Genomic DNA, 19,744 nt, shown 5'->3' on the forward strand with positions numbered 1-19,744 from the left:
TGGAAGAGACCTTCAAGATCATCGTGTCCAACCCATCAACCAATCCAACCCACCCAAACAGCTAACCCATGGCACCAAGCACCCCATCAAGTCTCCTTCTGAACACCTTCAATGACGGCGACTCCACCACCTCCCCGGGCAACCCATTCCATAGCGCAGTCACTCTTTCTGTATAGAACTTCTTCCTAACATCCAACCTGAACCTCCCCTGGTGCAGCCTGAGACTGTGTCCTCTTGTTCTGGTACTGGGTGCCTGGGAGAAGAGACCATCATCCGCCTGTCTACAACCTCCCTTCAGGTAGTTGTAGAGAGTGATAAGGTCACCCCTGAGTCTCCTCTTCTCCAGGCTGAGCAACCCCAGCTCCCTCAGCCTCTCCTCATAGGGCTTGTGTTCCAAACCCCTCACCAACTTTGTTGCTCTTCTCTGGACTCGTTCCAGCAAGTCAACATCCTTCCTAAACTGAGGGGCCCAGAACTGGACACAGTACTCGAGGTGCGGCCTAACCAGTGCAGTATACAGGGGCAGAATGACCTCCCTGCTCCTGCTGGCCACACTGTTCTTGATGCAGGCCAGGATGCCATTGGCCCTCTTGGCTGCCTGGGCACACTGCAGGCTCATGTTCAGCCTACCATCAACCAGCACCCCCAGGTCCCTCTCTGCCTGGCTGCTCTCTAGCCGCTCTGACCCCAGCCTGTAGCTCTGCATGGGGTTGTTGTGGCCAATGTGCAGAACCCGGCACTTGGATGTGTTAAATCTCATGCCGTTGGACTCTGCCCATCTGTCCAGCCTGTCGAGGTCCCTCTGCAGAGCCTCTCTACCCTCCAGCAGATCAACTCTTGCCCCCAGCTTGGTGTCATCAGCAAATTTACTGATGATGGACTCAATGCCCTCATCCAGATCATCAATAAAGATGTTAAAGAGCACAGGGCCCAGCACTGATCCTTGGGGCACACCACTAGTGACTGGCCGCCAGCTGGATGTGGCACCATTCACCACCACTCTCTGGGCTCGGCCCTCCAGCCAGTTCCTAACCCATCGCAGTGTGCTCCCATCCAAGCCATGGGCTGACAGCTTGGCCAGCAGTTTGCTATGGGGGACGGTGTCAAAGGCCTTGCTGAGGTCCAGGTAGACTACATCAACAGGCCTCCCCACATCCACCAGGCGGGTCACCTGATCATAGAAGGAGATCAGGTTGGTCAGGCAGGACCTGCCCTTCCTAAATCCATGCTGGCTAGGCCTGATCCCTTGGCTTATTTTGACTCAAATGACAACATTACACTTCCATATGTGCACAGTTCTACTTGATAAGGCTTTCACCAGCACAGCCATATCCAAAGCACAAATTCCCCCACCAATGTCACTGTTACTTGGGGTAGCTAAGATACCAGCAAGTCTGCTAAATCTAATAATAGGTCCTTAGAGTCCATTTTGGGGATTTTTTTGGTATGTTAAATTACTAAATCTTGTTATTAACACTTTTATTTTATGATTTGCTGTTTCCAGGGCACAGACAGAAGCTTGATGACTCTAAACCTAGTTTGTTCTCTGAACGCCTCAGTGATTTAGGGCGCATTCCTCATCCCAGTATGAGAGTAGGGGTCCCGACCCAGAGCCCACGGCCCTCTCTGAACTCTGCACCAAGTCCTTTTAATCCACAAGGACAGAGTCAGATTACAGGTAAGAGACAGAACCATAGGTTTGTCTTACACAGGCGACGGTAGTAATTACTTATGGATATTTGTGTCTGAACTGCAGTAAAAGAGGTTGTTACAGAGTGAGAGATGTGTTCCAAGGAAAGCTAGGTGGGAAGTGCATTTTTCTGGAGAGTTTGAAGCTGAAAATGTCTTTATTTTTTAAAGTATCTTTTTGCCATAAATAAAAAATAATCCAAAATAGTCAAGAGGAGTAAACTGCATAGGAATCTGGCGAAGTTTTAACTGCCACATTGATCTGCCTTCTCCATGCGTGCAGTAGTATGTATTACTGTGTAATAGAATGAACATTTTTATCCAGCCTTTTTATTTTGCACTTGTGTTGAGGGAGGTGGTCAGCATTTAATAGTCTTTCTGTCAGAATAGTAATACAGTCTTCTCATGTGGTGGATTTCTTCCAGCATCAGTGCTGACCACTGTTACAGTAAATGAACTGGGTTATGGAGAAATCTCCAAAGGTTGTTTGTGAGGGTTGTATGCAACATTTATGATTGCATGCTGAGAGACAGATTTCATTGTGCTGAGGGAAATCACAAAGTACCACATGTCCCAGATTATAAAACTGAAATAAGATGTTTAACTGTGGCTGTGCCAGAAGCTTGCCACAAAACTGAAGACAACAAAATAAACCAATTTTGTCATTTTTCTAAATTCAGAGCTAGTTAAATTTTTAAAAAGAGTTTCAAAACAACCTCTACCTAATTTTGGCTATTTCTACACTCAAAATTTATGCAGACATATTTGTGTCTCTCCAGGAAGTGAAGAGGCGTTGCCCCAACTAGTTCACTTGCTTGGAACTATTGGAGAACTTCACCTAGATACAAGACTGTCAACAAAACCCTTGGTTGAATTTACTAGACTGATTCCAAACTCAGTTTTGCTGCTACAATTGCATCTACACAAGGAATTCTTTGCCAGTGTAATATATCAGTATTCCTTTACTGGTAAAGCACTCCTAGTACAGACATAGTCTTTGAGTCAGCCTAGGAAGATTTCTGGTTTCATGTTTCAAGTGGTTTTGACATGATATCAGGTGATACTCAGTGGTTTTAACAAAGTGTTGTGGCTTTCTTCTTCTTTCTTTTTCTTGCTTTTTAAATTCAACTGGTTCATCTTACTAGCAGTAAGAAAGAGAAGTAAGTGGGTTAATTTGAACCCAAAGCGTTCAGAGAATTGAAATAAGAAAATAATTCCCATTGTGACAAAGTTATCCCAGATGTAGAAGTCTAGTTTTAACTTGTGTGAAATATTTATAATGTATTAAATATATTGATAGTGCCCATTACATGGTATCTGCTTGCCCATCAGCTTTCTAGAGCAGGCTTTTTTTCCTGGGCTTATTGTTTTGTTCGTTGGACATGTGAAGTCAGGGCTCCAGTGCATATAATTTTTCGGCTATGAACTGCCCAATATTTTTTCTAACCTACTGTTTCATATCTGGTGGTGTTTGGGGACAGTTCCCAAGAAAGCAAGGGGAAAGCTGGGGCTATAATCAGCTTTTTTCCTTCTTCCTTGTGCTTCCATAGTTTACCTATTGTGCAACACTATATCTAGGAGAGAAGGAGGGTGAAATTCTTCTCAACCCCATCTGGTGATCAGCTTATGCCCTGAAGCACGAGAACCGAGATCCCCTTGTAATTTTCTTCCTAGTTAAGTGTAACCTCATATGCTGCTTTCATTCACATAAATGCCTCCTGTAGAAAATGTTGTGCTGGGTTTGATTAATAGAGTACTTCTCTGCTTCATTATGAATAAGCATCAGCATTTACAGATCTGGGAGGTGAAAACTGCAGATGAGCTTTAAATAAGCCTGTCTGAAAACAAAGCTGTGTGGCATTCACTGTCTTTTTTCTGCAAATTTAAGTCATCAGTTCGAAGCACTGGCTGGCACTTCATTGAGAGAGCAAAGATGTGGTGATGGTAGAGCTGAATCAAGGAAGGAATGCTGACTTTCCCATCCATTATGGATTATGTGCTTTTCTTGCTAGACAAATTCATGCTCACAGGATACTTTAGAATCTCAAATGGTTCTCATTTCCCTGAAAACAGTAAGAACTTGACTCCTTATTAAAGTTTATAGTGCATAAGTAGTCTGATACAGAGTTTACCATGTTATTCCCTACCCTTGTTCTCAATTTAGAAAAGACAAACATCCAGCCTTCAGAGGCTACTCCTTCGCTTTCTGGTAGCCCTCCCATTTAATAAGGTGAATAGCATGAGCATGTTACATTGGTGTAAGCACTGTGAATTGTGCTGGCTTTTCCAACAAAGATTACAAATCTGTAAAGCCCTATGTGCTTTGATGTTCCACCAAAGTGCTGGGATGCTTTTTGTAGACAGTCCCTCTGAGTTCTGCTGGGGTGAACAGATTCTTGTTGCCACACAACCTGCCAATGAGAGACAAAGCTGATGCCAAGATGAGGCACCTCTTTGATCAGTGTTAGGTAACCATGGGAAATTGCTAAATGTCCATGTGTTTGGTGTGGCAGTAGGGAAAAAGCTGTTTGGGCTGTCCATCTCCACCAGTTTCCTTGTTGTGGTGTGATACTCAGCGTGAATTATCCACTGGCTTCTTAACATGGTCACTAGGCTGGTATGGCTTGAGTATGTATTAATAGAATGGACCCTTATCTGAAAAACAAGGGTGTTTTTTATTACTTTTGTTAGAATTAACCAAGCATTCCTTCAGAAATACCTTTGTTTCTTAATATTTTTACCTAGCAACACAGGGAAAATAATTAATTCCTAATAACTTTAACAGTAAATACTGGTTTCCTATGACAAAATCCATATTGTTGCTAGTAAGCACATAAACTGTTACTGTTTCATTCCACTTGAGGCCTTGCATGGCTATTGCATGATTAAACAGAAATAATATTTAAAGCCTGACTCACCCACACCTGAGCCTGAAAGAACTCAGCACTTTGGGCTTCATTCTTATGTTTTTTTTCTCTGTCTAGGTTGTGTTTATTTTCCTCAAGTATCAGAGTACAAGTTTTACAAATCACACAGTCTCAAACCTACCCCAGGACCAGGCTGTGGCTGTACAAGGCACAGAGTTGCCCTTATTCAACATGGCATTTTAACTAGGATTCTGCGAAAGCAACCTTGAAGGGTCATTAAAAAACAAATAGTCCAATAAGCAGATGCCTTTGCTGAGGCAATACAGATTCAATTTGAACCCTGCTTGCTGTCCATAAATCAGGAATTCTGTCTGTTAACATTTGGATACTGGTATATTTGCCTTTTTTTTTTTTTTTGCCCCCTTCCCCACACGGCACTCGCATAACTCACGTATCCACTTACATGCCCGTTTAGACACTGAGCTGTTGCATCAGTGTTTCAGCATGGAACGTGGAAAACTGTTGTTTCTCCACAATGCAACTGGTGAGGATTAGCTTCTTTTGTCCAAGAAAAGCCATGGGTGTAATGGCAAGAATGTGGTCTTCATGAGGACCCCAGCAACTGGGCTGTAGGAACTGTGAAGTGGTACTCAAGTGAGGTTTCATCCTCCATCACCACTGTGGCACTGTCTGATCTATAAGCAACCTGTGACTTTCATCACTGAAATAACAGTGCTCAAAAGCAGATTACATGTCTTTTTTTTCTTTAATTCCTTTTCTTCTTCCCCCCCTGCTATGCACTTTGGGGACATTTTTAGGATTGTAGGAAGCAGATTTAAAGGCTTCAGAGCTGGCTTACCTGGAAGTTAGTGAGGAGGCCCTTCTTCACTAGCAGGCAAGGACTGGTTTCAGGGACAGTGTAAACTTCAGTTTGCTGGGAAGAACCTTGGGCAGAAAGCACCTTCAACTCTCACATGGAGGATGCAGATGGTACCAGCTGCAAGCAGTGGACTGGACACTGCCCTTTTGAAGAGTCAGGGACAGGGCAGAAAGCTGTGCTCATTACTGTGTTGTCCTGGGCTCTGGATATGAAGCTGTGTAGCATCTGCCTCAGAGACCAGTGTCTGTTTTCTGAGATCAGATTTGAAGCAGAAACTGTAGCTATTACTAGATCAGCACTATGCAAGTGCCCTGCCAGGGGTTGGCTGTGTTTCACCTGGAACCTGCATCATTCTGAAGCACACATGACTTTGTAGCTGGTGCACGTCAATCTGAGAGGACAAGACAAAGCACAGGGTTGGCTGGAACAGATAATTTAGAAATAGCCCAGTAATAACAGACACAAGACTCAGAAGATGAGGTGGCAAAGTTGGGCTTTCTGCTGCCATGGACACAAGGGTGGCTGCAGTCTGCTGTATTTTATGCAAATTGATTGAATCCTTCAGGCAACTGGAGAGTTGCCACTGAGAGCCTCCATTTGGTGAAGCTTGTGTCTCTTCTATTAAAGTGTTCTTTTGACTTTACAATGCAGTTGTCCTACTGGCATGACTTGTTAATTTTATTTTTTTTTCCTTTGGAAATGTGACTCTTTGTGGGGTGGGAGTAGAAATAGTTTTAGAGGTTCTTCAGGCCAAAATCTGGTCTTAATTATGCTTCTTTACATTGGGGTGTAACATCACTGGGTTTGAATTCATTGATTGAACTGGGCAATTCAGATCAAACCCTGGGCTTTTAAAGATGTCTAAGAAATAGAGAAGAGAAGAAGGATGAATTTTGTTTTTGTTTGACTGGGGGATGTGGTGTTACAACAATAGTTGGGTTACTCATGCAGAAAGTCATATTGGCTTTGTTAAGATCAGAAGTGAGAATAATTGCTTTAAGTGTTTACCAAAGATAGCTCCAGACAGCTTGTTTTTTAGTATGGACAGCAGCACGAATACGACCATCAACAGCCAGTGCTGGAACTGATGGCTGGATTTAAATGGAGGTGGTTTTTCAAAGTGTGTGCACATGTGTGATGTGGTGTTACAGACGGTATGCGGAGGAGCTGTGAGACTGTGATCATTTGCTGATCATGTAACTCATCTTGGGAGATGGGAAATGTTTGTTTTTTTCTGTAGTAAATCTATGTGCCTCATGATCCACTGCCAAAGCAGTGGAAAAACTAGTTCTTCAGGGCTATTTGCGTTTTGGGCTTTTTTCTTCTCTATTGACACTTCAGAACATTCCCATTGAAGGAAGAAAAGCCATGTTGCTAGAGAGCCGATGTCATCAGTGGGAGAATAGTCTCTAGAGTCTTTATTTTCTTTCCCTTCCTTCCTTCCTTCCTTCCTTCCTTCCTTCCTTCCTTCCTTCCTTCCTTCCTTCCTTTCTTTCTTCCTTCCTTCCTTCCTTTCTTTCTTTCTCTTTCCCTTCCTTACTTTCCTTTCCTTCTTTTTCTTTCCTTTCTTTCCTTCCTTTTTCTTATTTTGTTCTTTTTCTTTCTTATTTTTCTTTGAGTTTTAGACAGTGCACCAAATTTCAGACTAATTTTAAAAACCACTTATTGTCCATTAAACATCAGTGCCCATTACCCCTAGATACAGTCAATCACAGACCACTAGAGTCAAGAACCACACGTATCTCCCACAGCCTATAAATGTGGTGGTAAAACCTATACACAAAATAATTTTCAATATTCAGTATTTCCTGCTTCAGCAAGGAAGAGCAAACATGACAGTGCTGTTTGTGCATTAGTTTAGACCTCGCCCTGCTGACTTGTTTCAGCCAAGCTGTGCCCAGGCTTTCTTAGTATACACATGGCATGCCCTGTTGTGAATGAATACACTGAAAGCCACTGTTCTTCACACCCATGCAGCATAACAGAAATGTTTACAAAAGGAGGACTGCTCTTAGTAATCACTCACTCCAAAATTTTCAAGTGCAAATGCCAACTCAGAATGGCCTTCTGCCTCCTTTGCTATTGTCAAATGCTGTGCTATTCCTTCCCCATGGTTGCCATATGGAAGGATGGGGGACTTTATCCCAAGTTGTTTTCTGTATTTTTATATTTGTGTTTTCCCTTGTTTTGGAGAGATTCCTTTAAGAAGGAATCCATATTTGCTCTGCCTCAGGGCTTTAAGGTTTCTCCTGTGTTCTGGGCAAACCTTGGCCACTACCAGTCAGCAGAGGTTGGTTTTAGAGCATTTACTCTGAAATCTGGGGAAACTTGTGTCTTCAATTTATGGTTTCCTAATGGGCGAAAGATAACTCTCTAAGCCAGTAAGCCTCAGGGCAAAACTCCCCACCCTATCTTGACCGTGACCTCAGCCATGTCTTGGTGTGAAGAAATCACAGTAGCCCTCCAGCCTGGAGTGTTGTGGTCTTCTCCTCAGTCACTGAGCTCTGATGTTATCATCTGATGTTCAAATTGGTTGAGGGTTTTCCTCTTTTATTATTTCATATTCCCTGAGAAGACATAATCTGAGTTACTTGGAGTTACTGAGTTGCTTGCACTCTAATAGATGAGGGGCGAGCAACTGATGTCGTTTACCTGGACCTGAGCAAAGCCTTCGACACTGTCCCGCACCACATCCTGGTCTCCAAACTGGTGACACATGGGTTTGATTGGTGGACCACTAGATGGATAAGGAACTGGCTTGATGGCCGCACCCAAAGAGTGGCTGTCAATGGCTCCATGTCCCAGTGGAGGCCAGTGACAAGTGGAGTCCCTCAGGGATCAGTCCTGGGACCTATCTTATTCAACATCTTTGTGGGGGACATGGACAGTGGCATTGAGTGCACCCTCAGCAAGTTTGCTGATGACACCAAGCTGTGTGGTGCAGCAGACACGCTGGAGGGAAGGGAGGCCATCCAGAGGGACCTTGACAGGCTGGAGAGGTGGGCACAGGCCAACCTCATGAAGTTCAATAAGAGCAAGTGCAGGGTCCTGCATCTGGGTCGAGGCAATCCCAGGCACAAATACAGGCTAGGCAGTGACTGGCTGGAGGATAGCCCTGAGGAGAGAGACTTGGGGGTGCTGGTGGACAAAAAGCTCAACATGAGCTCTCAGTGTGCACTTGCAGCCCGCAAAGCCAATCAGATCCTGGGCTGCATCAGGAGAAGTGTGGCTAGCAGGTCGAGGGAGGTGATCCTCCCCCTCTACTCAGCCCTGGTGAGACCCCACCTGGAGTACTGTGTCCAGTTCTGGAGCCCCTATTACAAGAGGGATGTGGAGGTGCTGGAACGTGTCCAGAGAAGGGCCACGAGGATGATGAGAGGGCTGGAGCACCTCTCCTATGAGGACAGACTGAAGGAGTTGGGGCTGTACAGTCTGCAGAAGAGAAGGCTCCGAGGTGACCTAATTGTCGCCTTCCAGTATCTGAAGGGGGCCTACAGGAAGGCAGGGGAAGGACTTCTCAGGATATCAGGTAGTGATAGGACTAGGGGGAATGGAATGAAGCTGGAGGTGGGGAGATTCAGGCTGGATGTGAGGAGGAGGTTCTTCACCATGAGAGTGGTGAAACCCTGGAATGGGTTGTCCAGGGAGGTGGTCGAGGCCCCGTCCCTGGGGGTGTTTAAGAGCAGGCTGGATGAGGCTCTGTCCAGCCTGATCTAGTGTGGGGTGTCCCTGCCCATGGCAGGGGGGTTGGAACTAGATGATCCTTGTGGTCCCTTCCAACCCTGAATGAAACTATGAAACTATGAAACTACTTTCAGAGGTTCTGCACCTGTGTATTCAGGTTGAAGTCTTCCAGCCAAGATAAGCACCCCAATTTGTGAGTGAAGTGCTCAGATAGTGCCTGCACCTTAAAGAAATGATCGGTTAAACATGATATATATCATTATTGTCCTTAAGTTTAGCTAGAAATTGTGTCAAATGGAGTTTGGGTGAGTTACCCAAGTCCAGTGGGAGATCTGTTTCAGGACCAGAAGCAGTTAAGTCACAGTACAGTGTCTTTATTAATAGTTCATTCTCTTTTTTCTCTTTCTCTAAAGTACTTTGCAGTTTATAATCTCAGATTGTTGACCTTGTGGAGATCTGAAATAAAATACATGCCTCTAAAAAATCAATGTGAGACTGCAGCTCTGGGGTTGGAACAGGTAATAGAAGATGTGTGAAAGTTTAAGCTAAATGTCGTAGGAATATATGGCATGGGTTTGAGTTAACTGATGATCCATGCAACTCCATATGACAGTCTATCTAGCCCCATTCATCCTTCTTGTGTCCATACAGGCATTCACAATTGCTGGATTAAGGATGTTAGGTGTAAAATCAAGTCTAACTTGGGTGTTCAAAGTGTTGAGTTCTTCTCATGTCATAAGCAGTGCACTACCAGAAGAGGCATGAGCCACCAGAAGGCAGCTCTTTTTCTGAGCTTATCACCATCTTGGACCAAATTCCTGTAAAAACATCCTCTGCTGTGATTTAGGATTTTTTTCAGCCTTTATTTGCTATATAACTTCCTTTCAGTATTTAAGCTGACCTAAACCCAAAACTTTAAGGGACTCTGTTTTAGATTTGGAAGCAGAGATTGAAAAGCTCTGGGAGTTTGAAGGAGCTTGGATTTGAGATTGTGCTCCTGACACATCATTAATTTTAAGATTGTTTTCCCAGCAAACCTAGGCTTTCCGTTCCCAGTTGAAGATCATTTAGCATTGACTGCATGGTGAATTATAGTAGTGGAATGAGGCAGAGAAATGTGGAGGAGAGACACCGTGAATTTGTGTCTCACAGCTACTAGATCTTTTAAAACTACTCACTGTTCTGTTCATTTCCCCAGAAAAACGTTATGGAAAGGGAAAAGCAGAGCAAGGCTTGAAGGGGTTGAGTCTTAGAGGAGGAGGCTGCGTTTCATCACATTCTCATTCCATATAGCACTGATGTGTGTATGCTCAGTAATCCCACCTCTTTCAATTTAGTCTGCTGATGCCCTAACATTTTTATTCTCTTTTAAAAAGTGTTCTCCTTTTTGTTTGTTTGTTTGTTTGTTTTTTTCCCTAGACCCTAGGCAGGCGCAGTCATCCCCACCATGGTCCTATGACCAGTCTTACCCATCCTACCTGAGCCAGATGACTTCACCGTCCATTCACTCCACAACTCCCTTGTCCTCCACTCGAGGTACAGGACTTCCAGCCATTACTGATGTGCCCAGACGCCTCTCAGGTAAAGAGTGTGTTTTGCCTAAAACAGTTATACAGATAGGAGCAGGACCGGTAGAGACCTCTGTGGCCTCAGACAAACCTTAATAAGAACAAAGTTCAGTGGATGATAACAAGGTTACTGCATGGTAGGTGGGGTCTCAAAGTCCCTTTTTTTTCTAAGTGGAAGAGCTGCTGTGTTGCTCTGAGCATGTATCGTTTGAATGTCTCCAAGTCCATATCAGATCAGACTGTTTTTAAATTGTGAATCTGATTCTATGAACAAATTCCCTGGTTGTTGTGGGGTTGGTTTTGTTGGTTTTTTTTTTTCCTCTTGTAAGAGAACGTTTACTTGTATATTTCAAAGTAATTGTGATATTCTCAATTTTTTTGGTGCTTTGCTTTTGTGGCGTGTGTGACATTACGCATCCTGACAGATAGATGCTTTTATTTCTTCAATAGTTAAACCTAAAGTTCTTGGTTCTGCATTTCAGTACAGTAGTTCAAGAAAAGCTGTTTCCTTAGTTAATGTGTACTTAAGATGACTACCAGAAACTAGCTGAGTCACTTTAAAGATTGGACAAATTGTGCTTTGGAGTGATGCAGGAGAGAGGAAATATATTTTATGAACATAGGTAAGACAGTAGTGAGGAACAGAGACTTTTTTATCAAACAAATGTACATTTACATACTGTGCAATTCATATCTAATGGTCTCAGTGATAAAACCATCTGTGTGAAGTAATCTGATTGCCCCAAAGTAAGATGGAGCTTGTCATGGCACACAGTCACCTTGTATATCTTGCCAAAAATGAGGAACCTGAGGGAAGGGAGGCTCAGTATAAAAACTTCAACCTTGCAAGTGTGGAAATATTAGAAGTGTATGCCAAAAAAGCATGTGTAATATAAAGAAAGCTTTTATGATTCATTAATGAAAATGAAAGAATCAGTCTTACTGCATCTCTTTTTTGCATGTTTGCAAGATATTATAATAATCTTGGGTGCTGCTGCCATACACCTGTTTGACTTGCAGCCAGGTGAATTTCTTGCTGTTGTATTTTGCTCCTCCACCAAGCTCATAGTGCTGGAAATGCAGATCACTCCACTGAGCTGCATTACTGACAAGCTGAACTTCAGCCAACGGACGTGTAGGATTTGATTAGTGTAGACTCCTTGATTTCTTTCATCTTGGAGGAGGGAAGGTTTGTTTCTCAAACAGCTGAAAAAACCTCTGTGGTCCTAGCATGCTCTGCCTCCTCAGAGATGCCAAATATCTCTATGTGGGCTGAGGGCTGGTGGAGGGTGGTGGAGCAGGTTCCCGTGGGCTCTCTGTGCAATACGCTGACTTGGTTCAAAAAACTTGACTGGCTTGATGCTGAGGAAATGCTCTGATTGGCCCCAAACAGGTTCCCTTTGAGTCAGAGTCTCCTGATGGTCTGTGTTGTCAAATAGGTTATTTTTGCAACTGTGCCCCCAGCAACACCTCCAGGAGAGGCTCGACTGGGACCTCAGCAGCTGTACTGCTGCATACTTGCCCTGCAGCCCTTGCTTGTCTGTGTGTATTCAGACATGAGTGCCTGGCATGTGGGCACAGGCAGAATGACTAAAAGACTTGGCTGCGTACATTGTGTGGCTGTGGACTGAACTTTTCTGCTACCCTACATCTTTTGGGGTTTGACTAGTGCCTCCGCAGTGTGGGGATCTTGCTTCCAGTTATATTCAAGATTGAAAAAGGGGACTTTGATCTTCCACAAGTACCAGAGGTTGCAGTTTTTGCTGACATTCAGAAATACAGATTGGTGTTCCTGGGTGGAGGACAAGCACTGATGCTGAGGCTACAAGAGGCACATTGCAGTTACAGAAGCAAAACCTGCAGTTCCTCTCGAGGGTTTCAACCCAGCAGTCTCACAGGAGAGAAGGCCAACCCCTTTTGTTCATAAAGTAGTGAGAGAAATGCAAGTTTAAAACTTCTCCTTACAGCAATGGGTTTATCCCTCACACAAGGAGAAATATGAATTCTCTACTAACTTGCTCAATACATATTTCAGAGGAGAACAGAGCTTTGATGGGGGAAAAAAAGGACTGCTGAGGAATGCTAAAAATGTTAGAAGACTTCAGGCACTTCCAGTGCATGAGGGAGAGAGGAGAGTTTTACAAGATCTTGAATAAAAGCAATCTTTTCTTTCCATAGAGTGGCAGAAATCTGATTATCAAGGCTGTTAAAAATATACAAGGTAATGTTAATGAATGCCATATTTACTGCCTGTTACTCAACATCATGCAGGAGGAAAAATGGGTAAAGCTTCCCCCTTAGGCCTTGGATGTCACACCTACAGGAACAGAGCTTCCTACCTGCCACAATTTCACAGCACCCAGTCTTTCCACAGGCCACCTTGGCTGTGATAACTGCTTGAGTTGTGGTCACCCAGGTGTTAAAAACATACCATCTAATAAAATAATTTGTCCTTTTAAAGGCTGGTTACTAGTCATATTGTCAGTAGCAGCCCTCAATAGTTATTTGTGGTGGTGTGACCATGACCAGAAAGACATGTATCCCATAGCCAAAACAGTGGTGTTCCTCCCTGTCCTGGTATCGATACATTTCTTGGTGATGAGGGCATCTGTGTTGCAATCCCAGATTAGGCTGAGCATCAAGAAGAAATTTTGGGACTATAGGACAGGAGGTGACAAGGGACTGCTATAGCAGTTCGTGCTGTGCTCCATCCCATGGGAAAGGGGAAAAGGGCATCAGGCTGCAACCCTGAGGAGTTATTCAGGCAAGCTGGTATAATGTGGCTGAACTGATCGTGTCAGTGTCTAGACTGAGTTCTCAAAAAGTTTGCATGCATGCTGCAGGCGTGTGCAGATGAGTGCCCGTGGCTGTCAAAATTCAAGTATTCGGCTTTTATTCTCTGAATGGGGATCAGTGCTGTATTTACAGTGTCATGCAACTAATTAATCATGTGTCACACATATTTAGGCAGTATTCAGTGGCAGTAGCTGAAAAGCAAAGAAAGAAAAGGATTATCTTGTATCCTTCATGCAACTTTTGAACCAATGATCCCTCTGATGGGTATGCCTCCTCCCCATCAAAAAGAAATAGAAAATAAGATCACAGGCCATGCAATTGACTTACCTTATTGCACCAACTTAGTCATAAAAAGAGCATGATTCTCCCTCATATTTTATTAAAATGTCTGTCTGCCCAGATTCCCCCAGAAGATGGTGAAAGTTGGTGGCCTGGCAGATTAATATTCTTAATTAAATAATATTTTAGTGGAAACCATGGGAATATAAGAACATGATCATTATAGAAAGAATTTTGCCTGAAGGATGTAGTCTTCTTGTATGATTCATAGTCAATGCACTCAGGCTTTGTGTCCTATGTATAACCAAAGTGCGTGTGGGATGGGGAGCATGGGTGTCTATTATGTAATTAATGTATATGATTCATATAAATGCACATCACAGCCATTTTACATGAAGCTTTGGGGCTGATCCAGCATGCCCTCGACTCATGCAAGGTTCAGAGCAGGGATGACAGGTTGGGTTGTTCCTATAGTCACAAGAGGGCTGCTCTGCAGCACGTGAAGGACATACGGATATAGCTGTCCCCAGGGTAGACACCCATATATGAGACAATTGCATTCAGATCCCTTCTGGGTCACTGGGGGCAAACTGACATTTACAGGACTTGACCAGTCTGCAGATGAGCTGTACTGGTCCGTGTCAGTGCCTTGGAAGAGCCTGTTTGTCTCCACAGGCTCTAAAGCAAGTCTAGGTGAGTCGTTCAGCTACAGGCATGTCTCATCAGATAGGCTGCCTTTGGTGGGGTAATTTATGAGATTATTTAACTGTCCCATAAACATATCCATAGGACAGCCTTGTTACACTTCAGTCCTTGTTTAATGCTGCAATGGTCTGCCTCACCTGAACCTCTATCTGCTCTACTACTGCAGGCTTTGAGCTTGAATATAATATTGCTGAGAATACTGAGAAGGGAGATGAAGAGGGTTCTGCTTCCCTTACAGTTTTCCTGGACCTCCTCACCCTTCTGTGCAAATATAGTCTCTTGCTTTTTGCTTCATGTTTGAGAGAAACTTGCCGGGTAAAATTCTTAACGTGCTGGAGGACCTGCCCTGCAAGTGTGACATGAACATACTCAGTGCTGGCTGTGGAAGAGCCTGTCCTATGCAAGTGTGTTTGACAAATGTCCATATGACAATGGAGAATGTTAAAACTGAAGCCAAATAGCAGGACAAATCACCAAACCTACCTTCCCAACCCTGGACTCATACTCTTTCCAGAGATTTGTCATCTGCAGAGGCGATCGTGCCCAGATTCTCCTGTCCCATGCACTGGGGTCCCTGAAGTGTTTAGAGTGGATTTTTCTTTATATGTACTGTGGCATTGAATAGTGACATACTAAGACAAACGAGGAACACAGTAGGCTCAGACTCTAAACAAAAGAAGTTTGCAAACCCATCCATGTGAAGTAAAATGTCCAGAAAGCAGTCTCTTTACCAATAAATCATACAGTGGTAGGGCCTGGGATGTAAAATGCCATTATTGTTAAATTGTCAGTGAGGTCTGTTTTGAGCAGGGTTGGCCAGCATGGTTGCAAACAGGTCCAGCCGTGGTTTGGAAATGAGCAGAATCCCAAACCTGTTTCCGTGGGCAGCTTGGAAGCAGCCACCTTGTTGTGGAGGTTAAAAGGATTTACTATTACAGGGGTGACCAGACCATCACAGCTGGATTTAGAGCCACATCCTGGATGTTTGATCATTCAAGAGTATCCAAACTTTCCTATTAATTTGTCTTGCTTTGTAGATGGCATCTCATCATTTTTGGATCATCCTGGACCTTGATCAGATATTGAATTCAAGAAACATTCTTGTTGTCCCAGCTCACTGAGGGATGGCAAGTACAAATACAACCTTGCTAATTCTAGCCATGCCCTAATCAGTGAAAATACTGTTGAATTCACAACTGAAATTTTATTCTTGCAAGCCTACAAATCTTAAAATAAAAAACCCACATATGATGGAAGCAGCTCCAGCTGAACCTCTGCATTTAGCATTTGAATATTAATTACTCGCATCAATGGGCTATTTTTTCTTGAGTTCCTGTACTGATTGCCATCTTGGGTTTCTAATTCTAGATGGTTTCTAACTCTATTAGGAGAGAATTGTCTTTAAAAAATACTAACTTTGAGAAAGAAAAGTTGTTTATTTTCTAAGGAGCTCAGAAAAATTTACAACCACTAAGCAAAACCTGTGATGATGTGAGGTAGCTATTCTTGCAGTCCCTAATTTCTGGTAACTTCATAAAATAGTAACTAACTTAATTGTGGATAATAAATACATTTCAGGATAGATCCCTTAATAAGAGCAGGCATTAGTGTTATCTCCAAAATGGAATTATTTTCACCTTTACATGCTCTGGGGAAAAGAGAAATGGTTAATACTGTGGTTATTGCCAGAGACAGGTTTGGAGTTAGCAGCTCCTGAGATGAATGAGCAGTTCACTCTTCAGCAATATTGTCTCAGGCTTTTGGCAAATCCAAGAATCTGTTTGTAGTGTGCTCACCATGCTGTGATATTCTCCTTGGTGACTATAACAGTTTTCACTTTTCCTTTCCTTTCCTTTCCTTTCCTTTCCTTTCCTTTCCTTTCCTTTCCTTTCCTTTCCTTTCCTTTCCTTTCCTTTCCTTTCCTTTCCTTTCCTTTCCTTTCCTTTCCTTTCCTTTCCTTTCCTTTCCTTTCCTTTCCTTTCCTTTCCTTTCCTTTCCTTTCCTTTCCTTTCCTTTCCTTTCCTTTCCTTTCCTTTCCTTTCCTTTCCTTTCCTTTCCTTTCCTTTCCTTTCCTTTCCTTTCCTTTCCTTTCCTTTCCTTTCCTTTCCTTTCCTTTCCTTTCCTTTCCTTTCCTTTCCTTTTTTCTTTTCTTCATCCCTTCCCTTCCCTTCCCTTCCCTTCCCTTCCCTTCCCTTCCCTTCCCTTCCCTTCCCTTCCCTTCCCTTCCCTTCCCTTCCCTTCCCTTCCCTTCCCTTCCCTTCCCTTCCCTTCCCTTCCCTTCCCTTCCCTTCCCTTCCCTTCCCTTTTTTTTAATGGAAGTTGAAAGACTCAGGGTTGTCTGTCTTCTAGCTAGTTCCTAATGCTTTCCTTGTGAGGTGCCACTGAGCTAAGGCAAAGCAAAGAACTTGGAGGATCTTGGATCTTCAGAAACAACCTGCTCATTTTGCTAACGTCCCTAAACTTTTAACTTGTCTCTTTTTTTTTTTTTTTAATTATTATTATGTTTTAGTGGTTCTATTTATTTTGTTTACCACAGGATTTCCATTTTTAGTCTCCTGCTCACTTGGTGCCACCTGGGAATCTAAGCACCTTGGCACTCATCTGTGGGGTTTCAGTACCAGCCTCTCTGCTGGGTAGAATCTCTCATTGGAGCAATTGTCCAGAGGATGTGTTGCATGATCCCTACCTCAAGGACAACAGCCAAGATTTTCTAGCATGGGTGGCCTCAAATTAGGCACCTATACCTATATTTAGGTGGTAAAACAAGTGGGCTGATTTTCAGATGTTTTAATATTATAATGCTTGTCTTTAAGCCATTTTTGCTTGCTTAAAACGGCTGTCAAGAGAGGAAATAAACAGGAAAATGAAGGCAGAGGGAAAGAGGTTTATTCCTGAAATAAGGGATTTTAAAAATACCAAAAAGAAGCAAGTGGAATGTTTTTAAATGGAATAAATTCATTGCTGATACAGGCAGGAAATAGCACACTGAAATATATGTGGATGTATAGATATATTTTTATCTGAGCTTGTTTTTGCAATGAGTTTTATATTTAGGACACATATCAAGATTTGCATCTGTTTCCAGAACTTGCTGCTAACAGTTAATAATGATGCCAAAACATACTTTAGTTTCAGCTTGAGACCAAATGATACTCAGGGCTTTTTTTTCATTACTAATTTAGGGTCTGATATTAATTAAGGAAATTTTCCATAAGTGCCAGGCCTTTTCTGAAGAACTCATTAAAATTATATTAACTTAAACCGGAATCACAGTCTGAGCATGTTTTGTAATGATTATTCTTACTGACTCTGCTGGGTTTTGTAAACAGAACGCTAATTGGTAGTGGGGCAATGAGGCACTCAATTCCAGACTTTCAGAGGGCCAGATCCTGAGCCATTACCTAGGTGTGTGCTCCAAATAAAGTCAATAAGCTACTAACAGGAAGGCTGTGGGACCAAACTTTGTTTTATCCTTGTGATTTTTGCATTCTTGTGATAGAATCACCACTGATTTTCTGTCTAGGATAGAGTCAGTGATGGTGGCTGATGCAGGACCACATGTACTAATACAGAAGGGGAGTCTAACTCCATATATGAAGCATTCTGATACAGATAGGGTGATTAAGATCGCTTAGTTTGCCCTTAAGTCTCGTTGGTCTTGAGTGCACTGAATTTGAGTTGATTAATTGCACAAGCTGAATTTATGAAAGAGTTTCATAAAACACAGGACTATATGGTTCTTCTCAGACTGTGACTGTTTGGTACAAGATAGAGAGAAAATTATTCTAGGCTCTCCAGGAAGTGTATGGTATAAAAGGACCATTTCTGCAAGTTTTACACTAAAAAGTACAATTCAAAAGGCAAAACCTGATGCTGGTAGAAATAGCTGGAGCTGCCTTGACCTTCAGTGAACTTTCCTCACATTTCTGACCATGTGGGATTCAACCACGCTGAATTTGGTCAGGAAGGGAGAGGTAGAGCCTAGCAGAGATTCACAACACCTTTCTGAAGTGTTTTAATAATGGTTGTTGGCCCCATTTTACAGATGTCCATATCTCTTCCCCTCTTGATGGATGTTTTAGCAGAAAATGATCCAGTGTCATGCCAGCTTGTCTGTTATGGCATTGACATTGGTGATATTGGGATTATACTGGTGACCAAAAGAAAAGGTAAGAGCCATGCAGGCGGTTCTGGCTTTCTTGGTTGTACAAATGAAAACGTAGGCAGCGAAAAGAGAGGAAGATGAATGAGATAAAATGAAGGTTCTCTCTTTCACGTGGCTCATAAAGGATGTTATTAAGAGAGAAGGAACTATTTTGTATGCATAAAGGGGGGGGTATTTGGGGATGCTAATCTGGAAATCTCAATATTTGCTTTCAGACCTACTCAAAAAAGAGCAAGGGAAGGGATCAAAGCAAGAAATGCCTTCCTGAGCTTGGGACAGGTTCTCCACGTCCGCATGAGTGGTGTGTGGGTGATGAAGTCCCCTAAGGGGAACTCAACCCTGCACCCATGCAGTGCTCAGTGGTGCTTCTATGTCCAGGAAGTTTTTGTGGAGGGTAAAGATTTTTAGCAATGGTGGAGCTTTGTCTAAAAAGTTTAGGGAGGAATAATTTGATGTGAGGAGCTTTCTACATATATTAGATTCATAGGTTATTGTGAAGCCCATGTGATTTTACCAAATTAGCTCTCATTTGAACTTGTGTATAAACTTTGAGAAAGAAAAAAAACAACCAAACAAAAAACAAAGAACAAAACCCAGTTGATTATTTAAAAATATCCAAGGAAGCAGAATCCACCATAACCTGTGGTTACAGATGTTAATTAAGCTTGCTTTGGGTCTTGTTACTAGCCTGAATTTGTCTAACTTTAGTTTCCACTCATTTGAACTTGCTGTAATTTTGTCTGCCAGATTGCAGCACTTATTTTTATTTTTTGAGGTTCAAGTGAGTTCCTGTGGTGGTGACAGATATAACAAGGAGGTAAGTATGAAATGAGGTGCCTGTGGTGGGTCTCAGGGAGATGGCAGAAGCCACAGGGAACTGGACGGTGTGGGGCACAGAACTGGTTCGACTTGCAAAGAGACCAGAGGGGCACCGTGCAAAAATATTTTGGTCATCTAAGTTTGCTGTGGGTTTACTGTGATCTATCAAATAGTGAAAATTCTCTTCTCTAGTCAGTCTAACTCCTACAGTGTTCACTGAAAATGAGTTATTTTTGGTTGAATTACTAGTGGGACTCTACTTTTCCAACTCACCTGAGAAAATGCACTGAGA

At 42.8% G+C, this 19,744-nt stretch overlaps 1 protein-coding gene across 5 annotated transcripts in view; it reads left to right on the forward strand.

Annotated features, from left to right (window-relative positions):
• Positions 1-19,744, forward strand: part of RUNX2 (RUNX family transcription factor 2) — a 354,193-nt gene that overhangs the window by 100,231 nt on the left and 234,218 nt on the right. For 2 of the 5 annotated variants that reach the window (XM_068142991.1, XM_068142993.1), the window contains exons 4-5: positions 1,505-1,678; positions 10,540-10,701. The exons of 1 other annotated variant lie outside the window; for it this stretch is intronic. In XM_068142991.1, coding sequence (XP_067999092.1) covers positions 1,505-1,678; positions 10,540-10,701 — 336 coding nt within the window. The remainder of the gene's footprint in view (positions 1-1,504; positions 1,679-10,539; positions 10,702-19,744) is intronic. 2 more of the 5 variants (XM_068142992.1, XM_068142995.1) reach the window with 1 other exon arrangement.

The sequence above is a fragment of the Melanerpes formicivorus genome, unplaced genomic scaffold (assembly GCF_026170545.1).
Source record: "Melanerpes formicivorus ecotype bairdi unplaced genomic scaffold, bMelFor1.0.p_v2 SCAF_9, whole genome shotgun sequence".
NCBI lineage: Eukaryota > Metazoa > Chordata > Aves > Piciformes > Picidae > Melanerpes > Melanerpes formicivorus.